Source organism: Leishmania braziliensis, chromosome 36, assembly GCF_000002845.2.
Source record: "Leishmania braziliensis MHOM/BR/75/M2904 complete genome, chromosome 36".
NCBI lineage: Eukaryota > Euglenozoa > Kinetoplastea > Trypanosomatida > Trypanosomatidae > Leishmania > Leishmania braziliensis.
In genome coordinates, this window is record NC_009327.2 from 2,625,102 (window position 1) to 2,646,308 (window position 21,207).

The 21,207-nt window shown below is 56.4% G+C and overlaps 8 protein-coding genes and 1 pseudogene across 9 annotated transcripts; all 9 read right to left on the minus strand.

Annotated features, from left to right (window-relative positions):
- Positions 1–1,575: 1,575 nt before the first annotated feature.
- Positions 1,576–2,904, minus strand: LBRM_35_7140 (hypothetical protein; the record flags this gene model as incomplete). The annotated part of the gene is made up of 1 exon (XM_001569276.1): positions 1,576–2,904. The coding sequence occupies one exon, from the start codon at positions 2,902–2,904 to the stop codon at positions 1,576–1,578; it is 1,329 nt and encodes a 442-aa protein (XP_001569326.1).
- Positions 2,905–3,614: 710 nt separating this feature from the next.
- Positions 3,615–5,192, minus strand: LBRM_35_7150 (putative ATPase; the record flags this gene model as incomplete). The annotated part of the gene is made up of 1 exon (XM_003723198.1): positions 3,615–5,192. The coding sequence occupies one exon, from the start codon at positions 5,190–5,192 to the stop codon at positions 3,615–3,617; it is 1,578 nt and encodes a 525-aa protein (XP_003723246.1).
- A 969-nt stretch (positions 5,193–6,161) lies between these two features.
- Positions 6,162–8,375, minus strand: LBRM_35_7160 (conserved hypothetical protein; the record flags this gene model as incomplete). Its single annotated transcript, XM_001569277.2, has 1 exon — positions 6,162–8,375. One exon carries the CDS (start codon positions 8,373–8,375, stop codon positions 6,162–6,164), a length of 2,214 nt encoding a protein of 737 aa, XP_001569327.1.
- Positions 8,376–9,051: 676 nt separating this feature from the next.
- On the minus strand, positions 9,052–9,531 carry LBRM_35_7170 (conserved hypothetical protein; the record flags this gene model as incomplete). The annotated part of the gene is made up of 1 exon (XM_001569278.2): positions 9,052–9,531. One exon carries the CDS (start codon positions 9,529–9,531, stop codon positions 9,052–9,054), a length of 480 nt encoding a protein of 159 aa, XP_001569328.1.
- Positions 9,532–10,279: 748 nt separating this feature from the next.
- Positions 10,280–11,353, minus strand: LBRM_35_7180 (conserved hypothetical protein; the record flags this gene model as incomplete). Its single annotated transcript, XM_003723199.1, has 1 exon — positions 10,280–11,353. One exon carries the CDS (start codon positions 11,351–11,353, stop codon positions 10,280–10,282), a length of 1,074 nt encoding a protein of 357 aa, XP_003723247.1.
- Positions 11,354–12,454: 1,101 nt separating this feature from the next.
- Positions 12,455–13,838, minus strand: LBRM_35_7190 (annotated as a pseudogene). Its single transcript is given in 2 exon segments — positions 12,455–13,486; positions 13,491–13,838. Coding segments are annotated over 2 exon segments (1,380 nt in total).
- Positions 13,839–15,156: 1,318 nt separating this feature from the next.
- Positions 15,157–16,209, minus strand: LBRM_35_7200 (conserved hypothetical protein; the record flags this gene model as incomplete). Its single annotated transcript, XM_001569279.1, has 1 exon — positions 15,157–16,209. One exon carries the CDS (start codon positions 16,207–16,209, stop codon positions 15,157–15,159), a length of 1,053 nt encoding a protein of 350 aa, XP_001569329.1.
- Positions 16,210–17,206: 997 nt separating this feature from the next.
- Positions 17,207–17,440, minus strand: LBRM_35_7210 (hypothetical protein; the record flags this gene model as incomplete). The annotated part of the gene is made up of 1 exon (XM_001569280.1): positions 17,207–17,440. The coding sequence occupies one exon, from the start codon at positions 17,438–17,440 to the stop codon at positions 17,207–17,209; it is 234 nt and encodes a 77-aa protein (XP_001569330.1).
- Positions 17,441–18,009: 569 nt separating this feature from the next.
- On the minus strand, positions 18,010–20,724 carry LBRM_35_7220 (conserved hypothetical protein; the record flags this gene model as incomplete). Its single annotated transcript, XM_001569281.1, has 1 exon — positions 18,010–20,724. One exon carries the CDS (start codon positions 20,722–20,724, stop codon positions 18,010–18,012), a length of 2,715 nt encoding a protein of 904 aa, XP_001569331.1.
- Between the last annotated feature and the right edge of the window lie 483 nt (positions 20,725–21,207).

A 21,207-nucleotide genomic window follows, 5' to 3' on the forward strand; every position in this document is an offset into this window, starting at 1 on the left:
CAATTTGCGCACGCAGCGAGGGAGGGGTGAATAGGCTGTACGAGAGTTTGCGAGAGAACCGCAGGGAGCGAGAGAGGCGAAATAAATACAAACGTGCCAAAAAGCAAACGGCACGGAGAAACGGCTGACTAGAAAGCTCCGCTCCAGTGCAGGTTTGTGACTGTCGCAGAACAAAAAAGAAAATGCACTCGCGCAGACGTCGATCGCGCGTACCCGCGTGCAGAGAGAGGCGGTGAGTACAGAAGGGGGGAAGAAAGCGGTCAGTCGAAGAAGGAGAGAGAGATGCGACGCATCACAGTGGAGGTACACCACACCCACACACACACATACGACGGCGTCTTCTTCGACACAAAACAACAACGCGGAGATCGAAGTGAAACCGGAGTGCTCTGCGGGAGAAGAACAAGACACGATCAAAAAAGGGCAAAGAGAGTAAAATAGCGTGAGAGAAGCACAGGGTTTGACAAAATAGAGCGAACTAAAGGGCACAGGGAAGAAACAAGAGCACCAGGATGAAGACGAATCGCTGAAGTTAACGGCATGCAAGCCAGTCAATATGTGTAGCCATAAGGCATGAGACCATGTGAGTGGTGCAGAGCGTGCGCATGCGAGTGTGTTAGCGCGTTCATGTATGAAGTTGTGTCGATGTGCTCCAGGGGTGTGTAGTGGCGCGTCATGCAGACGCGACCACACACACGCACGTTCAACAAAGCAAAATAAAATAATAATAAACACAAACCCCAAAGAGAAGAGAGGAGAGAACGGTTGAGTGTATAGGCGGGAATCGGAGGTGCAGCAGGATGCACCATCCTCATGGGCATCAGGAGAGTGCGGCGAACAGCGATGCATCGCTCACCCAGAGCACATCCCACATGATGTTAATGCCGCAACAGATCCGAAAGCACAGAGGAAGAAAGAAGAGGTACACGGAGAGAAGGACGCCTTGAAGCAGCGCCACTAAGTCGCTTTCCGGAAGGCGCGACGTCACTCAACGACCGCGTGCCACGAAGACCAGAGAGCTAAAGAACTGGTGAAGTGGCATTTTCACCTGATGAGTTACGTGCCGACGCCGGTGCCCGTGCAGCTGAGCGAGGAAAAAAAGCAAGAGACGCTACGGCCGGCAGACGCACCTCCTAATGGTCAGCCATCAGTCGAAGAAACATCCCAATCATCGCACGAGGAGCACCCATGTCTGAACTCAGACATCTCCACTCACACACCTGCATCCCGCGTGGTGGCACCATTATGCGCGCCGCTGCCTACATCAGCGAGACGCCAGACGCGCAAGGGTACCACTGGTGAGAACGCGAGTGACCCGTCACGCATCATCCGGCACCTCAGTCCCTCATGCCTCAGCACCGCACAAGTGACTAACCGCAGGGCACACACCCCTGCATCCGCGTCTTGAGGGACGCTGTCCGAAGCTGCCCACCCTCAGCGATGAACTGCGCGGTGCTCCACACGCCATCCGAGGTCCCAGAAGAACGAAAAGAGGGGACTGCAATGAAAGAAAAAAAGAACTCCACGGTGAGGCCCGCAAGTATCAACTCCTCTCGTCCTCTTCCCAGCTTTCACTCACATATTCGCATCAGTCGTGCCCTCAGCGACACAACGAGGGCACCTACACTCAAATAGGTAGTGATCCAACAGTTGCTGTTGCCGCACCGCGAACGGCAAACTTGAGTCGATGTAGCTGATAGTGAGCTCCTCGCCCGCCTTGACATCCCGCAGCGCCACGACAGTCAGGGTTTCATCGTTCAGGGAGGAGTACTGTACGCTGAGGTTTGGATCACACGAGTGATTGAAGAGGCACCCCACTTCGTAGATGCCCTGTCCACGACAGCTGCGCAACAGGTCGCTCACATCCGTTGCGATGCGAGTCTGGAAAACTGTCTGCTCAAACGCGCTCATAGCTCTTTCACCATCTGGCAGGCAGCTGACGAGTTCCCGGTGCATCTCATAAGGAGATGGCGGCGACCGCTCCTGCCCATTGAGCAGCACCGCCCCCATGAGCTCCGACCACCGTTGCGCGTGAACAAAGGCACGCTCCTCGGGGTCCATGTCAAACACGTTCTGTAGAAGCTCGAGGCTTTCGGCGCAGAAGGTGGCCTTATCCCGCAACTCCCGCGCGTATGCAGCCCTCACTCCAGGAACCAACATCGGGTCGTGCTTGCGAGTCGCAAAGGTGGCTGCGTGCGCTGCAACGGCGGCACTGCTTGATTCCCCTGTTGGAATGTCATCCATCAGTAAGTACGTGAAGAAGAAGGAGGTGATGGGGGAGCAGATGAGCTGTGCGTACGGCTCAAAGGCGCACTCCAGTGAGGCTCGGTGTAGCCGATGCGCGCACAGTGTCTGCGCGACGATGCGCAGTCCCAGGATTGCGGTATCGCTGTAGTCCACCCCACCTTGCACCCAGTCATAGCGCATGAACTTGGCGTAGGCTCGGCGTTGGGACGCCTTCATGTGGGCGGCACAGCACACCCAGTGGAACTTCTTCAGAGCGGATTCACGGCAACGGGCAGAGCAAAACTGATCTCGGCAGCCCTGCTCCTTCCACAAGCAGGGCACAGGGTCCAGCGGCATTTGCAGCTCTGGGTAGGGCAGGGCCAGTACTGCCTTTTTGCGTCGAGAGCTGCGCGCCAATTGCGTTCGCGGCGTCTCCAGCGACCGTAAACAAAATGTGCACACCGGCACCCCTTTCTTAAGATCGTCCATGTTTTGCGAGCAGCAGAGCGCTGTCTCTTCGTGAACAGTGTTGTGTGCGGAGAAGTCGCGTGTGGCATACAGCCCTTTGCCTTTGACACTATCTGTGAGGACTTCCATCCCGGTTCCAGTCAGCGACATAGCGTAGTAGTCCGGCTTGTAAGTCCACGAGGGAACTCCATGCCTGCCCACGCCCGCCATGCTTAGAATACTTGGCAGCGCCCCACAAGAAAGGAGAGAGACAAAAAGAGGAGAAGAGGTCGTGCCCGTGCGACTGAGACGCTGCGGCCGCTGCGGAACTCCATTCGAGCCTCCTCCACTGCACAACACGCACAGAAAGCACAACAACAACGCCACAAAACAGATGAAAGGAGTGGGAGGGGATTGGGAAGGTACACCATGGTGGCGAGCGGCGTGGAGGCCGTTCACACCACGATAGCCAACTAAAAGCCTCGAAGGGGAATATCAAACTACAGACGGTCCATCTGGCAGCATATGAAAGACGCCAAGGTACACACACTAGCGAGTATCAACGTCTCTCTCACCATACCTGCCTGATTCCCTCTAGACGTGAGGGGGAAGAGGGGCCGGAGGTAGTCCTAACTGGTACGAGGGTGAAGGGGGGCGCGGAAAGGGGCTAGATCGTCAAGTACACCACACACGAAGGAGATAAGAAAGAGAGCAAGAGGTGGCGTACCAATAAAAGACCATCATTCGGTGGCTTACCCACTCACGTGGCATCTCTTGCTGAACGTCTGCTTGCTCTTTCTTTCGTGCGTCCGTGCTTCTTCCGTCAAGCGCGTTGAGTCACGCCAAGAAATATACAAAAGGAGATAGACGAAGACACAGTGAAAACGACGCAACGGGCTGGTGCAAAAAGCTGGGGGGGGGCCTCATTTGCACACCTTCCGCTATATGTCTGGATTGAGCAAAGCAGAGAAGTCAAAATCGGTGACGACATAGTGGCGGTAGTCCCGCAGGAGGTACGATGCAGTGCCCATTTCGTTGAGGCGGCTGCGAATGCGCGCAAAGCTCACGACCTCCTCCTCGTTTCTAAAGTTGTAGTGAGCCGCGTACCCGCTCCGTTCATCCTCACCCTCGCTGTAAACCTCGGCCTCAAGGCTACCGCCTGCGGAATCGGTTGTTCCGCCGCCGCCACAAGAGGCGTCGTCTACCAGGCCTCGCCCGTTGCTTGTGGTGTAGGTGGGGTCCATGAGATGGTTCCACGGCACAAAGGAAGTGAAAAGCAACTTCACATTGCTCTGGTACATTTCATCGACCAGCAGAATGAACTGGTGCGATGCGTTAGTGCTCATATTGCCCATATGTGGTACGTTTGTGACAATGATGGTGTGGAACTGCAGCGCAACGAGTTGGATGTCAGCAGAGGAGAGCCCTTCTCGCGCACCGCAGATGTCGGTGAAATCGAACACGGCACACCCGCCACATCGCAGCGGAATCACCACGCTGCGGCCGTGATGCCACAGGGTGTCCTCCCTGACCCATACAGAGTCAGCGCCACGTGTCCCCAAAGCGTGCTCGACACGCCGCAGCAGCCGCTCCACGTTCGCCTTCGTGTTCGGGTGCAAAAAGATCTGCTCGTGGTGCCGCTCCGCCGCCCTCTTCACGCGGTAGTCACGGATATTGGGGCAGTGCAGGACACGGCAGTGCTGCCGCAGTACGGGAAGGAAGGCATTGAAGGAAGCCGAAGTGCGGCACAGATCCTCTGGGGGGCGGTTGCTCGTCGTGATTAGGAAGAGTCCCTGACGGAACGCCTCAGTGAAGAAGGCAGCCAGTAGCGCGGCGTGGGCCACATCAAACGTTTGAAACTCGTCAAAACACAGGATAGGCGTCTCGTGCAACACCTCTTGCACAACCAGGTTGATGGGACGGATGGCACGCAGCTCCTCCTTCTCTTTCGGTGACACGGCTGACCGGCGCCGCTGCGTCAACGCCAACTCTGCGCGAAAGAGACGGTCCTCTAGTTCAGTCATGAAGGAGTGTAAGTGGGAGCGGCGCTTTGCATACGGGGTGCTGCAGAGGTCAAAGAGGTCCAGTGTCATCGTTTTCCCTATTCCCACGTCGCCCCACAGGTACAGCCCACGTTTCTCCACCACACCAATGTTCTCAGCCTCCAAGAGGTCCCGTGTGCAGATGCCGGAGTCGGGAAATGCCCGCCGCACCTGCTTAGCAAGGGTCGCCCGGATAGAATTCTGCAGCAAGCGCCACACCTGTGCCCAGTAGCCCCCTTCACCGCGTGGTGGCACGCATGCCCGGGTGTACGGTGATATCTTGCCGGCAGCCTCGTCGGCGTAGCATTGGTGAATATACTGGAGGAGGGGTGTGCAGGCCTCTAACATGTGGCGCTGGCGGGCGTCGGCCACTATGACACCTTTGCGCGTAAGCTGCTCGTACGCCTCAACCACGGTGCGCTTCGTGGAGAGGTGACTCGACCACACGCTCCATCGGCAGCCGCAGCAGCGCAGCATGCACCCTCAATAGTGCCTGGCGGTGAGGGAAAAAAAGATCAAAAAAAGAAGACCAAAGCAAATGGTGGGTGCGTGAGGCGCGCAGCGATCGCCTTCTTCCACATCACAGCGTCCTTTGGTGATATGGAGTCACACAAGCGAAAAAAAGAGACAGGCAAGGGAGAGGAAGACACGATTCTCGAACAGAGGTGCCTGCCAAAGCTGGCAGTGCCAGCAGCAATACCCGAGGGTGTGGAGAGCAATGCTACTGTCCCCCACACACACACCCTAGGAAAAAATAAAGCAACAGCGGTGGCTAATGCCTCGCTGAAGTCGTTCGTGGCATTTCTCTTTCTCTCGCCTTGTACCCCTTAGTGTCATAATCAATGACGAGTGGAGAAGACATGTTAAGAGGACGGGCACCGCTGCACAAGCGTCACGCTTTGCGTACCGTACACCCGCGTCCGCCCATGACACTCAGCAGCCTCCGTTCGGGGTGGGGGGAGACGGGAAGAACATATCGTGCATCGCGCACGAAAAAGGGAGATTCATAGCGCCTCGGGGAGGAGAAACGTGTCGAACAACAGCAGACGTGGCAGAGAAGGGGTGCGGAAAAGGGAAGCGAAAGCGAGAGAGGAAGAGGAGGATGAAAGAAGTCAAAGTACAGTAAGCGAGGGCAGTATCCCCTCCCTTAACGGATACCCACGAGCAACCTCCACATATACACAGATGTGTCGCGGCGCATCAGCGCGTCTGTAACGTGGCTCCAAACAAGGGTCCTGGTCCTTTCAAGAGGAGCAATTTGAAACTAAAGTCATTGCGATCCGGCTCGCCGCACATCAGCAGCTTGGAAAGCACAAAGCACACACACACACACAAAAGATAATGCATCAGAGATCGACCGCCACCTAATGGAAGTGACAGAGATGGCGAGAGGAAGAGAGGAGGCGGAAACTTTGATCCTTTTCTGGCTGCTCCTCGCCACCGTCATCAACTGAGCGTCAATATAGCGGTGCGGAGCTCTTCGAGCGTCGCCGCCCCTGCCTCATCGACGGTGCCGTGTTGCAAGGCAGTCATCACCGCATCCTTAGCTCTCTCCAAAGTGGACGGTACTTCCGCCTCTGATTTTAGGCGGCCCACAACGCCAGCGACCGCCTTGCCAGGAACCTCAACGTGGCACCGAAAGCGCTGGTGTACGAGCAGCGTGCAGAGTAAAGAGAGCAATTTGCCGTTGGCAGCAGGATCCCTCTTTGACACGGACGCCGCCGCCACCTCTTGGGCTACAGACTCCTTGATTTTCGCATACGCATCCCGCTCCGCCTTCTTGTTCGGCGAGTGAAATGACGCAACAGCAACGACGCCTGAGCCGCTCATCTCGCGTAGGGTATCGAGGAACACCCCAACCGATCTGCCTTTGACGGCGTCCAGCAGAGGTATAAGGGTGTTGCGACGACTCTCCGAAAAGGGTACCAAAGCCTTCATTAGCTGGGCTGGCTGGCTCACCTGCTCGAGCGCCGCTGCGACCTTCTCGCTCCACTCCTGAGTGTCAAGACTCTCGTTGCGGATGACCTGCCTTGCCAGCTCATACGCCTCTGTAGACATGACGTGCCGAGCAATGACCGAAGACGTCGATTCATCCAGCTGGGCCAGAGCCCACTCCAACCCTTTTGCGGTGACCCAGAGGTGAATCCAGCGCGTGGCGAGCTGCTCCTGCAAGTCGCTTCTGAGCTGCTTCAACTCTGCGGCCGCATTATTGGCAGCCGACAGCGCCAGTTGCTGCTCCAGCGCCGCCACCACCTCCCCCCACATATCCACCAGCTCCCGGAGAACCTCACTATACCGATCGTGCGACAGCTTCAGCACAGACGCGATCGTGTCCGACACCACAGTGCTCACAAGCACTCTCGACTTTCTGGCGTTTGCCACGGCGGGTGGAAGGGCTGCCTTGATCGCCTCTTCGGCTGCCGCGGATAGCAGTATAGTGTTGGCGATGAGCGTGGCGCTCTCCAGCCCGGGGTACAGCTCGCACAGACGCTCCTCTAGCAATGGCCAGTCCCTCTCCACCTCCACAAACAGTGGAAGCTGCTCGGCAACGTCGACGGCGAGGGTCTCTCGGTCCACCAGGGCTTGTAAGGCAGGGAGATTTCTGAGGAAGCGATCCGACACGAACCCGTTAGAAAGCGGGTACCCACACAAGGGGTGCTCGGCGCAGGCTCGCACTGTCACCTGCACTGCTGCCTCTCTGACAACGGCAGTTACCCTGCTCCCTTGCCCTTTCTTTCGACCCTTTCGCTGCTTAGCCGACGCTGAGGCGCTCGATGGCCCCGTAGTGCCCGCAGCCTGCTCAGTCGCTGCCGCATCAGGTGGGTTATAGCGCTCTGTAAGGTACTGGCGAGGGTTGCTAATCCCCTGCCGCTGCAACTGGGCGTACTCAACATAGCCGTTCGACGCATACAAGTTCTCCACCTCTGCCGTGCGCTTTGCCTCGTACACGAGTGGAATATAGGTGCTAAATCCATCAAAGCTGCCAGGAAGCTCCTGGCGGACTTCAGTGACGACATGGCTCAGCAGCGGTGCGAAGAGCTTGTTGCGCCTGTAGAAGGCATCCAGCCGAACTGGCTCCTCCGCCGCCAGCAGCCCGGCACGCACAATCATACGCTGTCGATTTACAAACTGCTTCGTGTAGAGCGACCCGTCTTGCATGAGGGCGTCAATACGACCCCGATCCATTGCCTTGCTGAGTAAACTCTTCGCAAAGAGGGAGCTCAGCTGGTTCACGGAGGCAAACTTCGATATGGCGAGCGAGCCCTGCTCCTTCAGAAGGTCTCCGGCAGCCAACACTACTGAGTCCAGATACCCGTCTGTCATGAGTTCACCACCTTCGAGTGTGAGGGCGGGGTTCTCCGCCAACACACTAGGCAGAACACGCTCTACCTGGAAGGTGTGTACGTTGAGCAGTCCTGGTAAGTCAACGACGTTCAGCCGCCCGCCGTTGGCTAGCACCTCGTCCATGATCTCGCGTTTCAGCTCATCCCAGGTGAGGTACTCCTTGGCGTCTGTGGTGAAGAGGAGATCGATGAGTTTTTTCTGAATTAACGCATTGACAATCTCGACCGCGTTGCGCTCCGTAATTTGGTTCGACACCTGCACTCGCTGCAGCGACTGGAACCGCTTGACAAGCTCGCTAAGCTCAACGTCTTCCATCGTGAATGTGGTAAAAGAAAAGGACCAGGCGGAGAGTAATGCACCTCCACACCTTGCAGGAGTCCAAAGGTGGAGAGAGAAGAGAGAGTGAGAGGAAGACGACAAGACTGGCAAGACACGAAAAGAGTTCAAGATTAGCGAAGAAAGAGGAGGTGGCTGTTGACCACACATGCAACGAGCCACACAATGGACGACACTGACACACGTCAACAGTGAACGGCCATGAGTACGGACGCAAAAGGCGGCAAACAAAACGAAAAAGATGCAACGAGGGCACGCGGCATGGGCGGGCACCAAAGCGTCTCACTAAGACGCATACTGACGAGATATGCTTGCGATATGAGACTCAGGGATCATTCGTCCACCCTAACGCACACGAGTAGGCCGCTCACTTTCTCCCCGGGTGACGTGAATGAGGTTCTCTTGACACTTCGGCAACCGAATCGTTCTACATTACCGTGGCCTCTGATGCAGTGCGCTTAATGCTCAGACTTTGGAGATATTGGCGAGGAAATCCCAGCGATACAATTCGCAAATGTGTCGTAAACAAACATACGCACTCAAGAAAGAAGCCGACGCGCTAGCAGAAAATGCGTGAGTACGCACGCATCCCACGAAAGCGCACCCTGGAAGAGACGGCCACACGTTTCGCATGTGTAATGCTGGCTACTCTAGCTCAGTTTCCGATACGCGGATTCGCTGTCAGAACGTGGGTACCGCGAGCGTACACCTCGTCGCTGCCTTCGCCTTCGAACAAAAAATCTGTGAAGATGATCGTGTCCTCCAGGCGCACGAGACGCGTCACACAGTTGCACTTCTTGTCCTCGAACACGGCGGAAAGGAAGCTGATTTCGAAGCTCACCGATTCTACACACGCCTGCGGTAGATACGCCTGGGCGTGAATCTTTGTGAAGGCGTCCGCCAAGCTGGACAGGGCCCCGCCATGAACAGACTTGATGCCATTCTGACTGCCACGTTTTGCCTCCCACGGAAACACGAGCGTTCCCTCTGAGCGCACTTGAATACGTTCTGGAGAAAAGAGGACTGTTCGCAGCAAAGCAGCGCTGTAATTCTTCGGATTGCCCATGAGCTGTTGCGCAGCGGCGGCGGCCTGCTTAGTCGTCACCAAATTGAGCAGAAAGTGAGTTCCCGGCATTGTGAAAGCAGCCACCCCGTCTCCCTCTGGAGTCGGAAAAAAAAAAGCAAACCACGTGCTGCTTCAGTGTTGGTGGCGGTGGATGAAGGGGGAGGCAGCGACTGCCGTTTAGACGACAGCCAAAATCTAACGAAGACGAAGCACTCGTGCAGAGAGAGGCGGGCACGAACAACAACAACAACACGGCTAAAATGAGAAACAGTGGAAAATAGAAAGGAAAAGGTCGGGAGATCAAGAGGGGCCAGCACGTCATGCTCCGCCTCACCTCTTGTGTGTCTCATCAACGCAAGAAACGCACCAGCACCTTTTACTAGGACGAAGGGCTTGCATACGGCGCGGTAGGAGTGAGGGCGCTAGGAGGAAACGGAGCAGCACACGTAGAGGTCACTCACATAGAACCTCTGCACAGCTGCCCCTACGTGATCTCAGCCTGCCTCCAGAGGCTGTAGAGGCTACTTGACACGCGTTTTTGTCAGGCGGGGACAAAAGCACAAACGCCGCATCGACATGTGGACTCAGCGGAGCCTCAGCAACGGCCTGAATCGAGTGCTCGTCTTCACAACTGTAAAAGGGGAGAGAACGGGGAGAATGCCGTGTCAACCTACCAACCCCCCATCTGCCCTCGATTTTCTATCGAACATCACTCATGCGTACACTGTACCCACCTTTCTGGCACAAGTATGCACAAGGATGGGGCTGTGCAGTCGCCGCTTTTCTTTTTGCCTCTCGCCTTCGTGTCACTCGAATTCTACGACGAGCCCTCTCCTTCAGCCTCAGCGGGGAAGCAAAACTCCAGGTCCTGTACAATGTCCTCGAAGGTGTGTGCCAACGTCTGCGGGTCTGACAGGCTCACGAGTGACGTTGCTTTGTGAAAAGCACGCACACGCTCGCCGGCGAGGATGCGGCCAGCCGTGCAGACAACCGTGTACTCGCTTCGCGGAAGACAGTCAAGGTTTAGCAGCAATATCGACGTGAGCGGATCGCCGCAGACGTCGCTGTGGAGCCGCACAGCCCGCCACGGCACGGTCTCGCCACACTTTCGGCACTTGGACACCTGACTCAGTGCCGTCGCGGCCTTGGCGGCGGGCGTAGACGGCGGCCTCAAGTGCTGCTTGAGTTCCTCGTAGGACGAGAAGCCCCAGTACGTGGCGCCATACAAGACGAAGATCTCCTCAGCAGGAGCTATGTCGCGGATCGCAACAATGAACACACGACCTGAGTGGGAGTCGTATTCCATTAGCTGTGCATTCGCCCTCAGAGGGCCATGGTCATTGATAAAGGTAGCGAGTGAAAGGTGCTCGCCGGTAGTTGTAACGCCGTCAATAAACGTGCCGCTGGAGCGCACTCGCACCACGTACAGTCCCTTCGCCACGCTGCTGGCTGCAGAGGTGAGGATGCGCCCACGGTACTCGCAGAGGATGCAGCCTTGCGGCACGCGCCGGGTTGAACGCAGGAAAAGGCCAAGGCCAGCATGAGCACCAATGGAAGAAGGCTTCACTTCCAAGAAGCGGTGCTCTGCGCCGGCGGGTATATACCGCACCGCCGAGTCCCCGTCTGTGTGAAGGAGCGTCATTCCCAATCGCTGGTACTCACGACTGATCAGGAGGTTGACGCGACACGCAAAGCGCATGTTGCGCGTTGTGTAAGAATCCTTGTCAACCTGAATCAGCTTGCCCTCCTCAATCATGCGCTGGCAAGCCGCCTCTAATACGTCCTCATTAATCACGTTATCCAGCAGCAGAGAGATGCAACGAAGAGTGAGCGGCACCCCCAAGCGGACGCACATGTCCCCAATGATGCGCGACAGTGCCTCATAAAGCATTCATCGACGGCAGCGCGTGCGATTCAGCGATCCTATGCATGTATTACCCGCCAAAAGTAAGAAAGCAGAACATAAAGCGCGTACGGAGGTAGAGGAGCCAACAAGAATGAAAGGGTAGAGTTCCTGAAGAGCAACCCAGGGCATCTATTTCTTCCTGCTACAGTGGCCATTCTGCCATACAACACGAGCTCAACTACACTCGACGGGGCACGCCACAGGTCCACCGCGTGGTGTCAAAGCAGCACTACACAAGGGCTCGAGCAACGCCGAGCCAGCCATCAGAGCCCAGCTCCTGCCTCCACCTCTACCCGCCAGACCCGCGCCTCACAGGTCGCCTCACAGCCGCTCCCATTGTGCTGGCCGCCACCTGGCGCATCCTTTGGCGTGGCGCAGGCTTCCCACACCAGTAGGCAGCGAGGGCCGAGTGGGACACGTTTGGGCCACGCTCACACTCTGCCCATCGTGTTGAGGACACAAAGGTCGTCCCGGTCGCAGGCCGCTCCAACCCACCTCCCCACGTCGTAGGTACCTTGGCCCCGTCAACGCCAGCAGTAGTTCGGGGTTGCCAGGGATAAGGGGGTCACCTGGATTCCCCACACTGGGTAGGCGCTGGGCCCTGGTTGCCACGCGCTGAGGTGTTCCCCAGTCATGAGGGCCAGGGAAGCGAGCACTAGCAAAGGCTGCTCCTCCCTGCCACATTGTGGGTATGTGCCTAAGTGGGCGTGCGTATGCTTGCTCACGCTATTGAAAGTTGCCTAAGCTGAGTAACTCCTTTCCCTACCGCTTCGTCATCAAGAAACTGCTGAGAGCTAGAACTATCCTTCCCACAGGAATTCTTCGTTTCCTTTTCGCTCACCGCTTGAGAGAGCGGTAGCCTCTGGCTTCATGTCATCACACGCAATAAAAGGCTAACCCTCACCACACTCAAACCACCTCCGCCGTGCCGTTCCCCACAACACGCGTGTGGGAGTCTATGCCAGTGTCTTTGCGAGATATGTGTCGCACGTGGAATGCAGACACCATCACGACCTTCCCGGATTAAGTGACCACAAAGCTGCAAGAAAGAGGAGAGCGAAAGAGGCAGGCCCACGCAACGGTCAATCACATCGTAGTCGGGAAGGCGACAGCAGAGAGAGAGAGGAAAGAGAAACTTATTTTACACCGCATTACTGCGAAAAGAAAATATATACAGGCCGAACCCATATGATCGTCCTCCGCCAGCGCAGCGCTAAGAAACCCCTGAACAGGGCTGGGGCTCGCACCCACACAAGCCTTTTGCGTTCTCTTCTCTCGTATTCGGGTACCACCTGCTGAGGAAAAGGCAAACGCCATGTAGGTGCCCGTAGCTGAGAATAAAAGTCCTTTCAGGAGCAGCACCCACGGCAGCAGCGCATCGACCCAGGGGGTGAGGCATGTGCCAAACCGGCGCATCTGCATAGCAAACAGCGCTGGAAACATCATACAGAGCGTGGAGCTGACGATGGCGCCGAGAAGCGATACGACCTGCGCCACGTCCAGCAGGAAAATTGCGAGGATGCAACACACCGAGGAAAGAACCGCGCCAAGCCTTGCGCACATCTTCGAGATGTTGGTGCCGTTGCCTCTGGAGAGGAACATAAAGGCGGCGCGGCAGCACGGCGAGATGCAAAAGACATATGACATCGCCGCGTTAAAGCAGCACGTGAGCAGGCACGCCATCCTGAGCACACCCGTCTCCACGCTGTAGCTGGAGAAGCTGTTACCACTCGATAAGTGGGGAAACGTAAGGCTCCCCAGGATACCCAGCACAATGCAGAAGACAGACATGACGCAGAGCGCCAGTGAGGTGGATACGAGGACCTTGCAGCCAGTACGGTTGTGCAGATCCTTGATGACTGCCATGACGTTCGACTGCTCCTCGTAAGAGAAGACAAAGATCGGCGAGGAGAACATATAGGGGAAAATGAGGGCTAGTCGACCCTTGGAAAAATCTCGGTTCGACCCCGCCGAGGAAACGGCTGTCTTCGCGCTACCACCGAGCCTCTTCGGGACGAAGAAGCGGTACGCAACGGCGAAGATGGTGAAGATTATAAAGAGAAGGCTCACAAGCACCTTTGTGCGCAGCGAGGACAAGCGCGAGTTGAACGTGGGGTTATGATCAGCGGGGAGGCAATGAGGCAGAATGTGCCGCCGGTATCACTGCTGCACATCCATAGCGACAGGGGAGCCTCGAACGTTTCACCTGGATTGGCATCACGCTGTCTTTGATGAACTTCAAGTACACCACGGCGCAGCCAAAGTTTAAGAAGAGAGTAAAGCGCACCACCCAACGTCCCTTGTCGTCGAGAAAAATGTCGGCCACCATCTCGTAGTCATCCAAATCAACGGAGAAAGAGGTCAGTGCCAAAATGCGAACGGAGAAAAACATCACAACAATGCAAATAAGGATGCACCTCATCGCAAACCCCCATCCGCTTACCACAAAAGCGAGGGGAATGGAAAGCATCGTCGGCGTGCACACCGGCGTCACCAGTCCGAGGGCACCTGAAAGCACGCCGCCTCCAAAACAGCAGCTTTCCAGCAGCGACCCTCTTATCTCCTCCCCACTGCTAAACGTGCGGTTAGAGAAGACGATGCTGCTGTTATTCGGATGCCGCCAATCGTCCTCCGCCAGGGCATTCCATTGTGCACCGCCATAGTACGACGCTTCTTTCGTCTTGTCGATAAGGGGCGCCTTTTCAGCGGTCTCACCAGGTATTTTTCAACTTGCTCGCTACTTGGGGAAGTCCAGGCATCCACGATAAGCAGCCTAGCATCATTCGAGTTGAATGCTGGCGTGCTCGCTTTCACGCAAGGAAATACGCCTGCGTCCACACTCCGTGTGAATGAAAAATTGAATGAAAGAGGAAACACAAACAAAAAAATAAGTGGTGCGAGGCCACGAGTACAACATGCAAGAGGCAAGTTCTCGGCTCACCAGTTGCCGGGTACAGCACGATAAACAGCACTGAAAGGAGGCACCGGTGAGTTACGCACAGTGCTCTAACTCACCGTCCGTGGTGATAAACAAAGACGGCGGAGGCCGTGCAGCAGAAAAGCCGCAGCGACTGCGCTATGCAGATGCCACCAGAAATACAGCAGCACCCCCAAACGCTGCAAGCGGTGATCAAGAGAGGCGAACAACAGCCCTACGCTAAAAGAGGAAAGAAAAGAGCAGGTGAAACGACAGTCAGAGTACCATGCCAGTTTTGGATCGGTACGACGCGGTACGCAGGAGAGAGTAAAGAGAAAGGAGGGGGATTACAACACATGGAAAGGTACCGCTTCCTGCCCGCCAAAAGGAGACAGCCAGCACATAGACACAAGCGACTTTGCATCGGATGAATCAACTCCTGGCGCAGTGAGAGAGAGAGAGAGAGGGGGGGGACGTGTGTGGAGGGCCGCGAAGAGCCTATGTGGGTCTGCTCCCCTCATGCATGTCACCCTTTTCCCTTCCACCCATACTACGTAACGCCCCCTACCTCTCCCTTGCTTCGTCTCACCCCCACCGCAATGAAATGGGCCTAAACTCAAGTACACATAAACACCCCCTGAAGTGACAGCTGTACGCTGTTGAGGTGAGGCACAGAACGGAGACCACTACCGCAAACGGGTTTTTCCTCCTGCAATACGTATTGTACCACATCGATACCGCAGCGACGAAGAAGAACGGGTGGTCCTAAATAAAGAGCAGCGGTAGACGTTAAGCAGTGAGCAAACACGATTTTTAGTAATTCACCATCACACTCCCGGAACGTTGTGTGCTCTCAGGGACACGATCGCTGCTAGTCAAAGATGGGCTTTCCATCGCGCAGATCCGCCTTGATCTGTAAAAACTGCTCAAAGTTGACTCGGTTATTCTCGCCATACTTGTCTATCAAATTCTTTGCTCTGATATCGGTTTGGTGCAGGCCGAGCTCGCGCAGCACCTTCTCGAACTCTGGCAGCTCTACGAAGCCGTTATGGTTTATGTCCCACCGCTGAAACATGGCGTAGTCCGACTTTTCGTTAGTGTCGCCGTCCAGAAAAAGAAGTGGCAGCATCCCGAGGATAAGGCCCAGCATGATGCCCAAGGTACCACCCAGGTGGCCAGCAAGGAACACGCGACGATCCTTTAGCTGTTCCTCTGAAAGCACAGGTGTGTTCAAGTTCAGCTTCTGCACCGTATTGTCAATCAGCCCATGCACCTGCATGCCCAGCACCCCCGAGCAGACGTTTCCCATGGCTGCCGAGGCCAGCACAGAGCAGTTGAGATAGAAGCCAAGTGAACCGTCAATCATGTCGCCGGCTAAGATCATCGTGGAGTTGTCCAGGAAGCCAAACCCAACGAAGGGAAGGGCGGCTTCTAGTGCGATCATGAAGAGCGCCGCCAGCGGCACCGTATTGGAAACGGGCACGTCGGAGGGCGCCGTGCTGGCGGTCGCAGAGACGCCGTTCTCCGCGTGGGTGACCTGTTTTCCCTCCGTCACGCGCTTTTTCTGCTCTTCCTGCCGCCGCTTGAGGGCACTCTCGAACCAGTGGTCGAAGTCTTTTGGCGAGATCTGACGGTCCTGGTCGGCATCTGCCTTCTCTACCTCTTGCGCAGCGCTTTCTTTGCCAAACCACTCCATCGCACCGCCGGCCACGACGAGTCGGCGACGGCTCTGCGGGTCGAGTCTTGCAACCACTTCCATAAGAATGCGTGGATCGTTTTCGATTAACTGAGCAATTCGTTGGAGCTCGTCAGAGGTAAGAGGTGCTGACGAAGAGGCGTAGGTCGACGCAGTGGTGACCGTCGCCGTAGTACCAACCGAAGCAAACGAAAGGTGGGCATCTCGAAGCATCCTGGAGGTGCTCATCCAACGGCACGGCACCACAGCTCGTGGTGCCGTGCGCACCGCCATGGACCACCTCATATTTTGTGCGGGCGTGTGCGTGGCGAGAAGACCAAGCAACGCTCGCCCTCCGTACTTTTCAGAGACTCCGCACGCGAAGGGTGTGCCGGGAAACTTCGCTAGCACGCGTTGTGCGGAATGGGCACAGGGAGTGGTGGAGGGGGAGAGGTACCTGCGCTCCGCTGCATGTGTCTTTCTTTTCTATGCTATTCGCAGCGTGACAGACCACTAGACAGCGATGCTCCAATCGCCCGTGCTTACGTGGGCGTAGAGGTTGGCGCGTTCCTTCTGCAGCACCCGATGAGAGTAACACTTCAAGAAGAGGTACGTAACGAGCAAGCCGTGATAAGCTCGAAGCAGTGCCGTCCCGGAGTGATGACGATGGGCTCCTGCGAGTCCCTGAAACTGAACAAAGGATAAAAAGGTTCGCAAAGAAGAAGTGTGGAGGCAACGAATGATTGAGTCAGCAGCGAACACGTCATCAAAGGTGCATGGGGTTTGGAGAGAAAGAGCAAGGAATCTTCTGCGTCTTAAACAGCATGCGTACTGCACGCTTGACGAGCATACATCCTCCCCCTCTTCCCAAAGCTTTACTTTGTTGTGGGAAGCCCTGAGTGACACACGTGCAAAGGCTCAGTGACCACTGCAAGGCGTGCGATACATCGATGTCACGTGACTGTTGCTCGTGGGAAGAGAAAGCAAATAAGACGCTCACACCCGTTCGTCCCCACACTCCTTTGTTGCTCGACAAAATATGAGTACCGACTTGTAGAGCTTACGTTTTAATCGAAGTATACAAGCTGGGAGTGGGCAAGGCGGCACGGATTTGAGGACGTGCACTACAAGCCAAGCCACTACGTCGCCAGTGAGAAAACCTACACGCCGCTTCGAATTGTACGCGGCGCGCATGAGTTCGCAGAGCATCCGTGCATATGAATTCCTATGCTGTGCATAGACGGCGCTACGTGAGGCTCGGGTTGTCCACAGTGATTGGGTGGCCATACACGGCGACACCGCACTCGAGGCATGCTGTCAGCTGCTTCACAGCCTCGTTGCTTCCGTCAAGCTCATAAAGCTCGACCAGCTCATCCGTGAAGACATCAGATAAGTACTTCATGTAGTCGTCACGCACCTTCTGCACCGCCGGCACGTCGCCACTTGAAGGAATCCACGCAGACTCCTGTTGCTCCGCCATGGAGAGGAAGAGGAGAGGTTAAGTCACACGATATCTTCGTGGGTATGGGTGAGTGTTTGTTTTTCGTACTGACTAGAAGAGTGCTGTAGCATTAAAGGGAGGGGGGCGGAGAGTAGAGCGAGAGAGGAAGAGCAGTCGTGGCGCACAACGAAAACGAAGGCGTTACAGCACAAGCAGCTTCTGTGCGCGGGGACGGCAGCATGGGTCAACGAAACAACCCAATGCCTTGCCAGCTTATTGTTCGAAGCGTACAATTTTACTCACCATGCTGGAAGCGCACCGTGACTTCCAAGGACAAAAATACGGTAAGTCACTCATGATGAACACTGTACGATGAGTGAAACGCTTGGCTGATCTGTGAAGAACAGAAATGAGCGGTTATGCAGTGCTTCAAGACACACACAGCAGCCAGCACACGCGTGCCGTCACAATCGAGAGTGCGGCAGGAAATACCCTCTCCTCACACACACACACACACAATTAAAAAAATGCGAGATCTATCTCGTTGTACAAGAGGAGCAAACAACTCACTTCTTCCTCTGCATCGCCACTCATCCACCACCAATTGTTTATGAGGGACACACCTCCACTACGCCACGCAGCGGAAGCGCATTGCTCAGCTGGTATTCAACGAAGTTGTGGTACTTTCGTTGGCTTCGGTTGACTGCTTGAAACGACCCCCGCTGCACTGCCTCTAGTGACTCATTCTCTGCCTGCAAGACGTCAAACATGGCGAACATATTTCCAGCATAGGCAGCAGCGACTCCGGCTGCGGTACCGACTGTGATATGCAGGGGGATGACAGTGCCCCCGGGCCTCTGCACACTCGGCCCCTGCACATGCTGCCCTCCAGCTAATGTGACACCAAAACTCACGGCGTAGCGGTCCAAAAGCAAAGACGTGACCCGCACCGCCACCTCTTGACCGAGGCGCATGCCAGTCTGGCAGAGATATTCGGACACGGCCTGCTCGGCACTTGTGGACCCCACTGAGGAGTTTATCCGAAGCAGCGTCACGTGCGAACTCGCCGGCTCCATCACGAATCGCTCTCGTAGCGCACTTTGCACCTCCGCTGGCCCGCATGAGTCACGCCCGCGCAGCAGCCAGCCACGCAACCATTTTAAATGACCTCTGGTCACGTGACCAGTAACTGGAAAGGAGGGTGCCCATGACAAACCTCGAAGTGCTGCCGAGACTCGCTGGAAGAGAAGACGGCCGGCCGAGGCGAAAGACACGGCTGACTGACGCGGCTGAGCCAGCGAGGAAGAAACCAGTTGCGCGGCTGCGCTGCGAAGCGCCTCCGTAGAGCAATCGAGTCGTAGCTGTAGCGAAGTTGCTCTGCTTACCTTTGGGGTCGAGGCCTCGTAGAACATCATGTTGGTAAGCGCCCCGGAAGTACCCTCCGACAAGCCGAGCAGACTGTGCAGCAGGGTTGCGTGGCTCTGACGCCGCTCATCCCGTAGCGCTGGGATTGTCAAGCTTCGGCAGCAGCCGGCGCAGCTCCGTGGAGGCGCTCTCTGCTCGAGATGTGTGCGCAAGCTCGCAGCCGCCTCTTCTATAGAGCTCACCTTCGTGTCAACGCTCCACGCAGCCTCCTCCAGGGGAGGCTGAAACTTTCTGCGCACCGCATAGAGTGCCTGTTGCGCTTCGGCAACACTGAGCAGCACCTCGTGACCGTCTCGCCTGGCGGCACGCTGCGTCATTACAGTGGTGTCGGAACACTCCACGAAAGCAACCTCATAGTGGTGCAACGTGGTCGGGAAGTACTGCCGCCATATGTGTCGACTTTCCTGCGTTGCGTTGCACGCATCGAGGAGGAGAAGACCGCTCTGGCCTGTCTCTGTGGAAAAGCACGCCACCTCCCGCAGTTGATCGCAGAGGGTCTGGTGAACCAGGGCGCGCAGACGTCGCTGTTTATGCTTGCTACTCTCGGCTGTGATACCGTGGTCAACCGCTACGGTGCGGCTCACTGCGTCGCGACTCAGGTGAACGACAAAGCTGAACGGAGACACCTCCTCCAACGCAAGCACACGGGCAAGCGCCATCGAGAGCGTTGACTTACCAGCCCCAGGTAAGCCGCAGAGAACCACCACCGTGAGAGGGCATAGACCCCGAGGGCAGGCAGTGAGCGCCGTCGTGCGCTGAAGGCGAGCAAGTGCGTCGCCGATCGTTTCTTGAGCATCTCGGTGTCGCACCCGCTGCTGCATCAATAAGTCCGACTCGAACTCGCTGTTCAGTGCATGCACCCCTGCCTCTGCCACACGCCGTCGAACCTCCGCAGCATTTCTAGGCTGAAGCCACCCCATCAGTGCCTGGTGATAGAGGTAGCTCTGCGGCCGTGAGTCGCCGCACACGAGAGAACGGAAGGCCCGCAGCACAACGTACTTAGGAGTTTTGAGTTTGAGTCGCAATGGAAAGCACCATCGAGGGATGAGTGCCGCCGCTGACCCTGCCGTCTCGATTAGCAGCACAAACCCCTCCGCGAGCTGTGGGCAAGTGCCAAAGGGGGTGTACGCCGCATTCCACGAATCTGTAGCAGCGAACACACTCTGCAGAGCCGCATCATCTGTCACCGCCACCCCTGGGGCACCATCAAGACCCCACCGCTCAGCCACAGTTGCTAACTGCGAGAAGCACAGGCTCTCCTCCCGCAGCTGTGTGCGCCTTTGCACCGCGATCAGGATCACTTGCTCATCAAACTGCTGTGCTTCAAGCACTGGGTGCAGACAATCCTGCGTGCGTCGAATACACTCGCAACACGCGCACGCTCCCCATTCGAATAAGTCTGCCGCCAGTCGAGCTCGGTGTGCCTCACTCACCCTCCCCAGAAGCTCCCACGCTGCGTCGACGTGAGGGCCAACGAGAACGTGCTTACTCATTACCTCAAGTCGCGTGCCGTCGAGCGAGAAGAGCGTGATAATAAACCCAGCCATCTTACGCACAGCCCATACACGGTACGCGTTCGTCCACAGGGAGGAGTCCTTCAACCAGTCGCTCCCCACCTCGTTTAGGTCAAAAAACTTGTTGATGCCGCGACACACGATGCTGCCATCAGCGTGGTCGATCAGCAAGGACCGTGCGCCGCACGGAAGTCCCTTGACATCTCCTTGGGAAGCACCCTTCACGCTTACGGAGGAAACATCACGTCCGCTTGACAGCGTCACAGTCGCAAGCGTAACACGACCGCGCGCAACGTACCTGTCAAGCGTTGCAGCGTCAACCTTCGTGGCATGGGGAGTCGCTTGCTCCCTGTAAAACCAGCACTCGCGCTTCAGCACCTCCATGCCACCGCAACACGCAGTATCCGCTTTGCAAGTGCGCGCGAGCTGGCGCCTTCAGATCACGCCACTGAGTCACAGATAAAGGAGGAGGGAAGAAGAGAGCGAGAAAAGGAAACGGTGGTGCCGTGAGAGGAAAATAAAAAGAAAAGCCTCGTCGCAGTAGGAAAGAGAACTAAGCAGCTAAATCCCCTCGAGACTCACCCTTTGAGGGTGGTATGCACGAGACACGACACCAGGCATCTATCCATGCCCGCTTCTTCGGAGCAGAAGATGCAGAGCGACAGAGTCAGCAGACGCAGTGACTCAACAAGATGGCGCTCCTTTGTCCAGTTTCTTGTTTCGAGGACAGTGCACTGATTCGCCTCTCTAAAGGAACATCTACGAGAACACACAAAGAAAAAGGCACAGCAGGGTCGCATCGGACGACAAGACACAAAAACCGTGACTGGTCGCACGCAGACCCCAACCAGCAGCGCCACAGCCGCC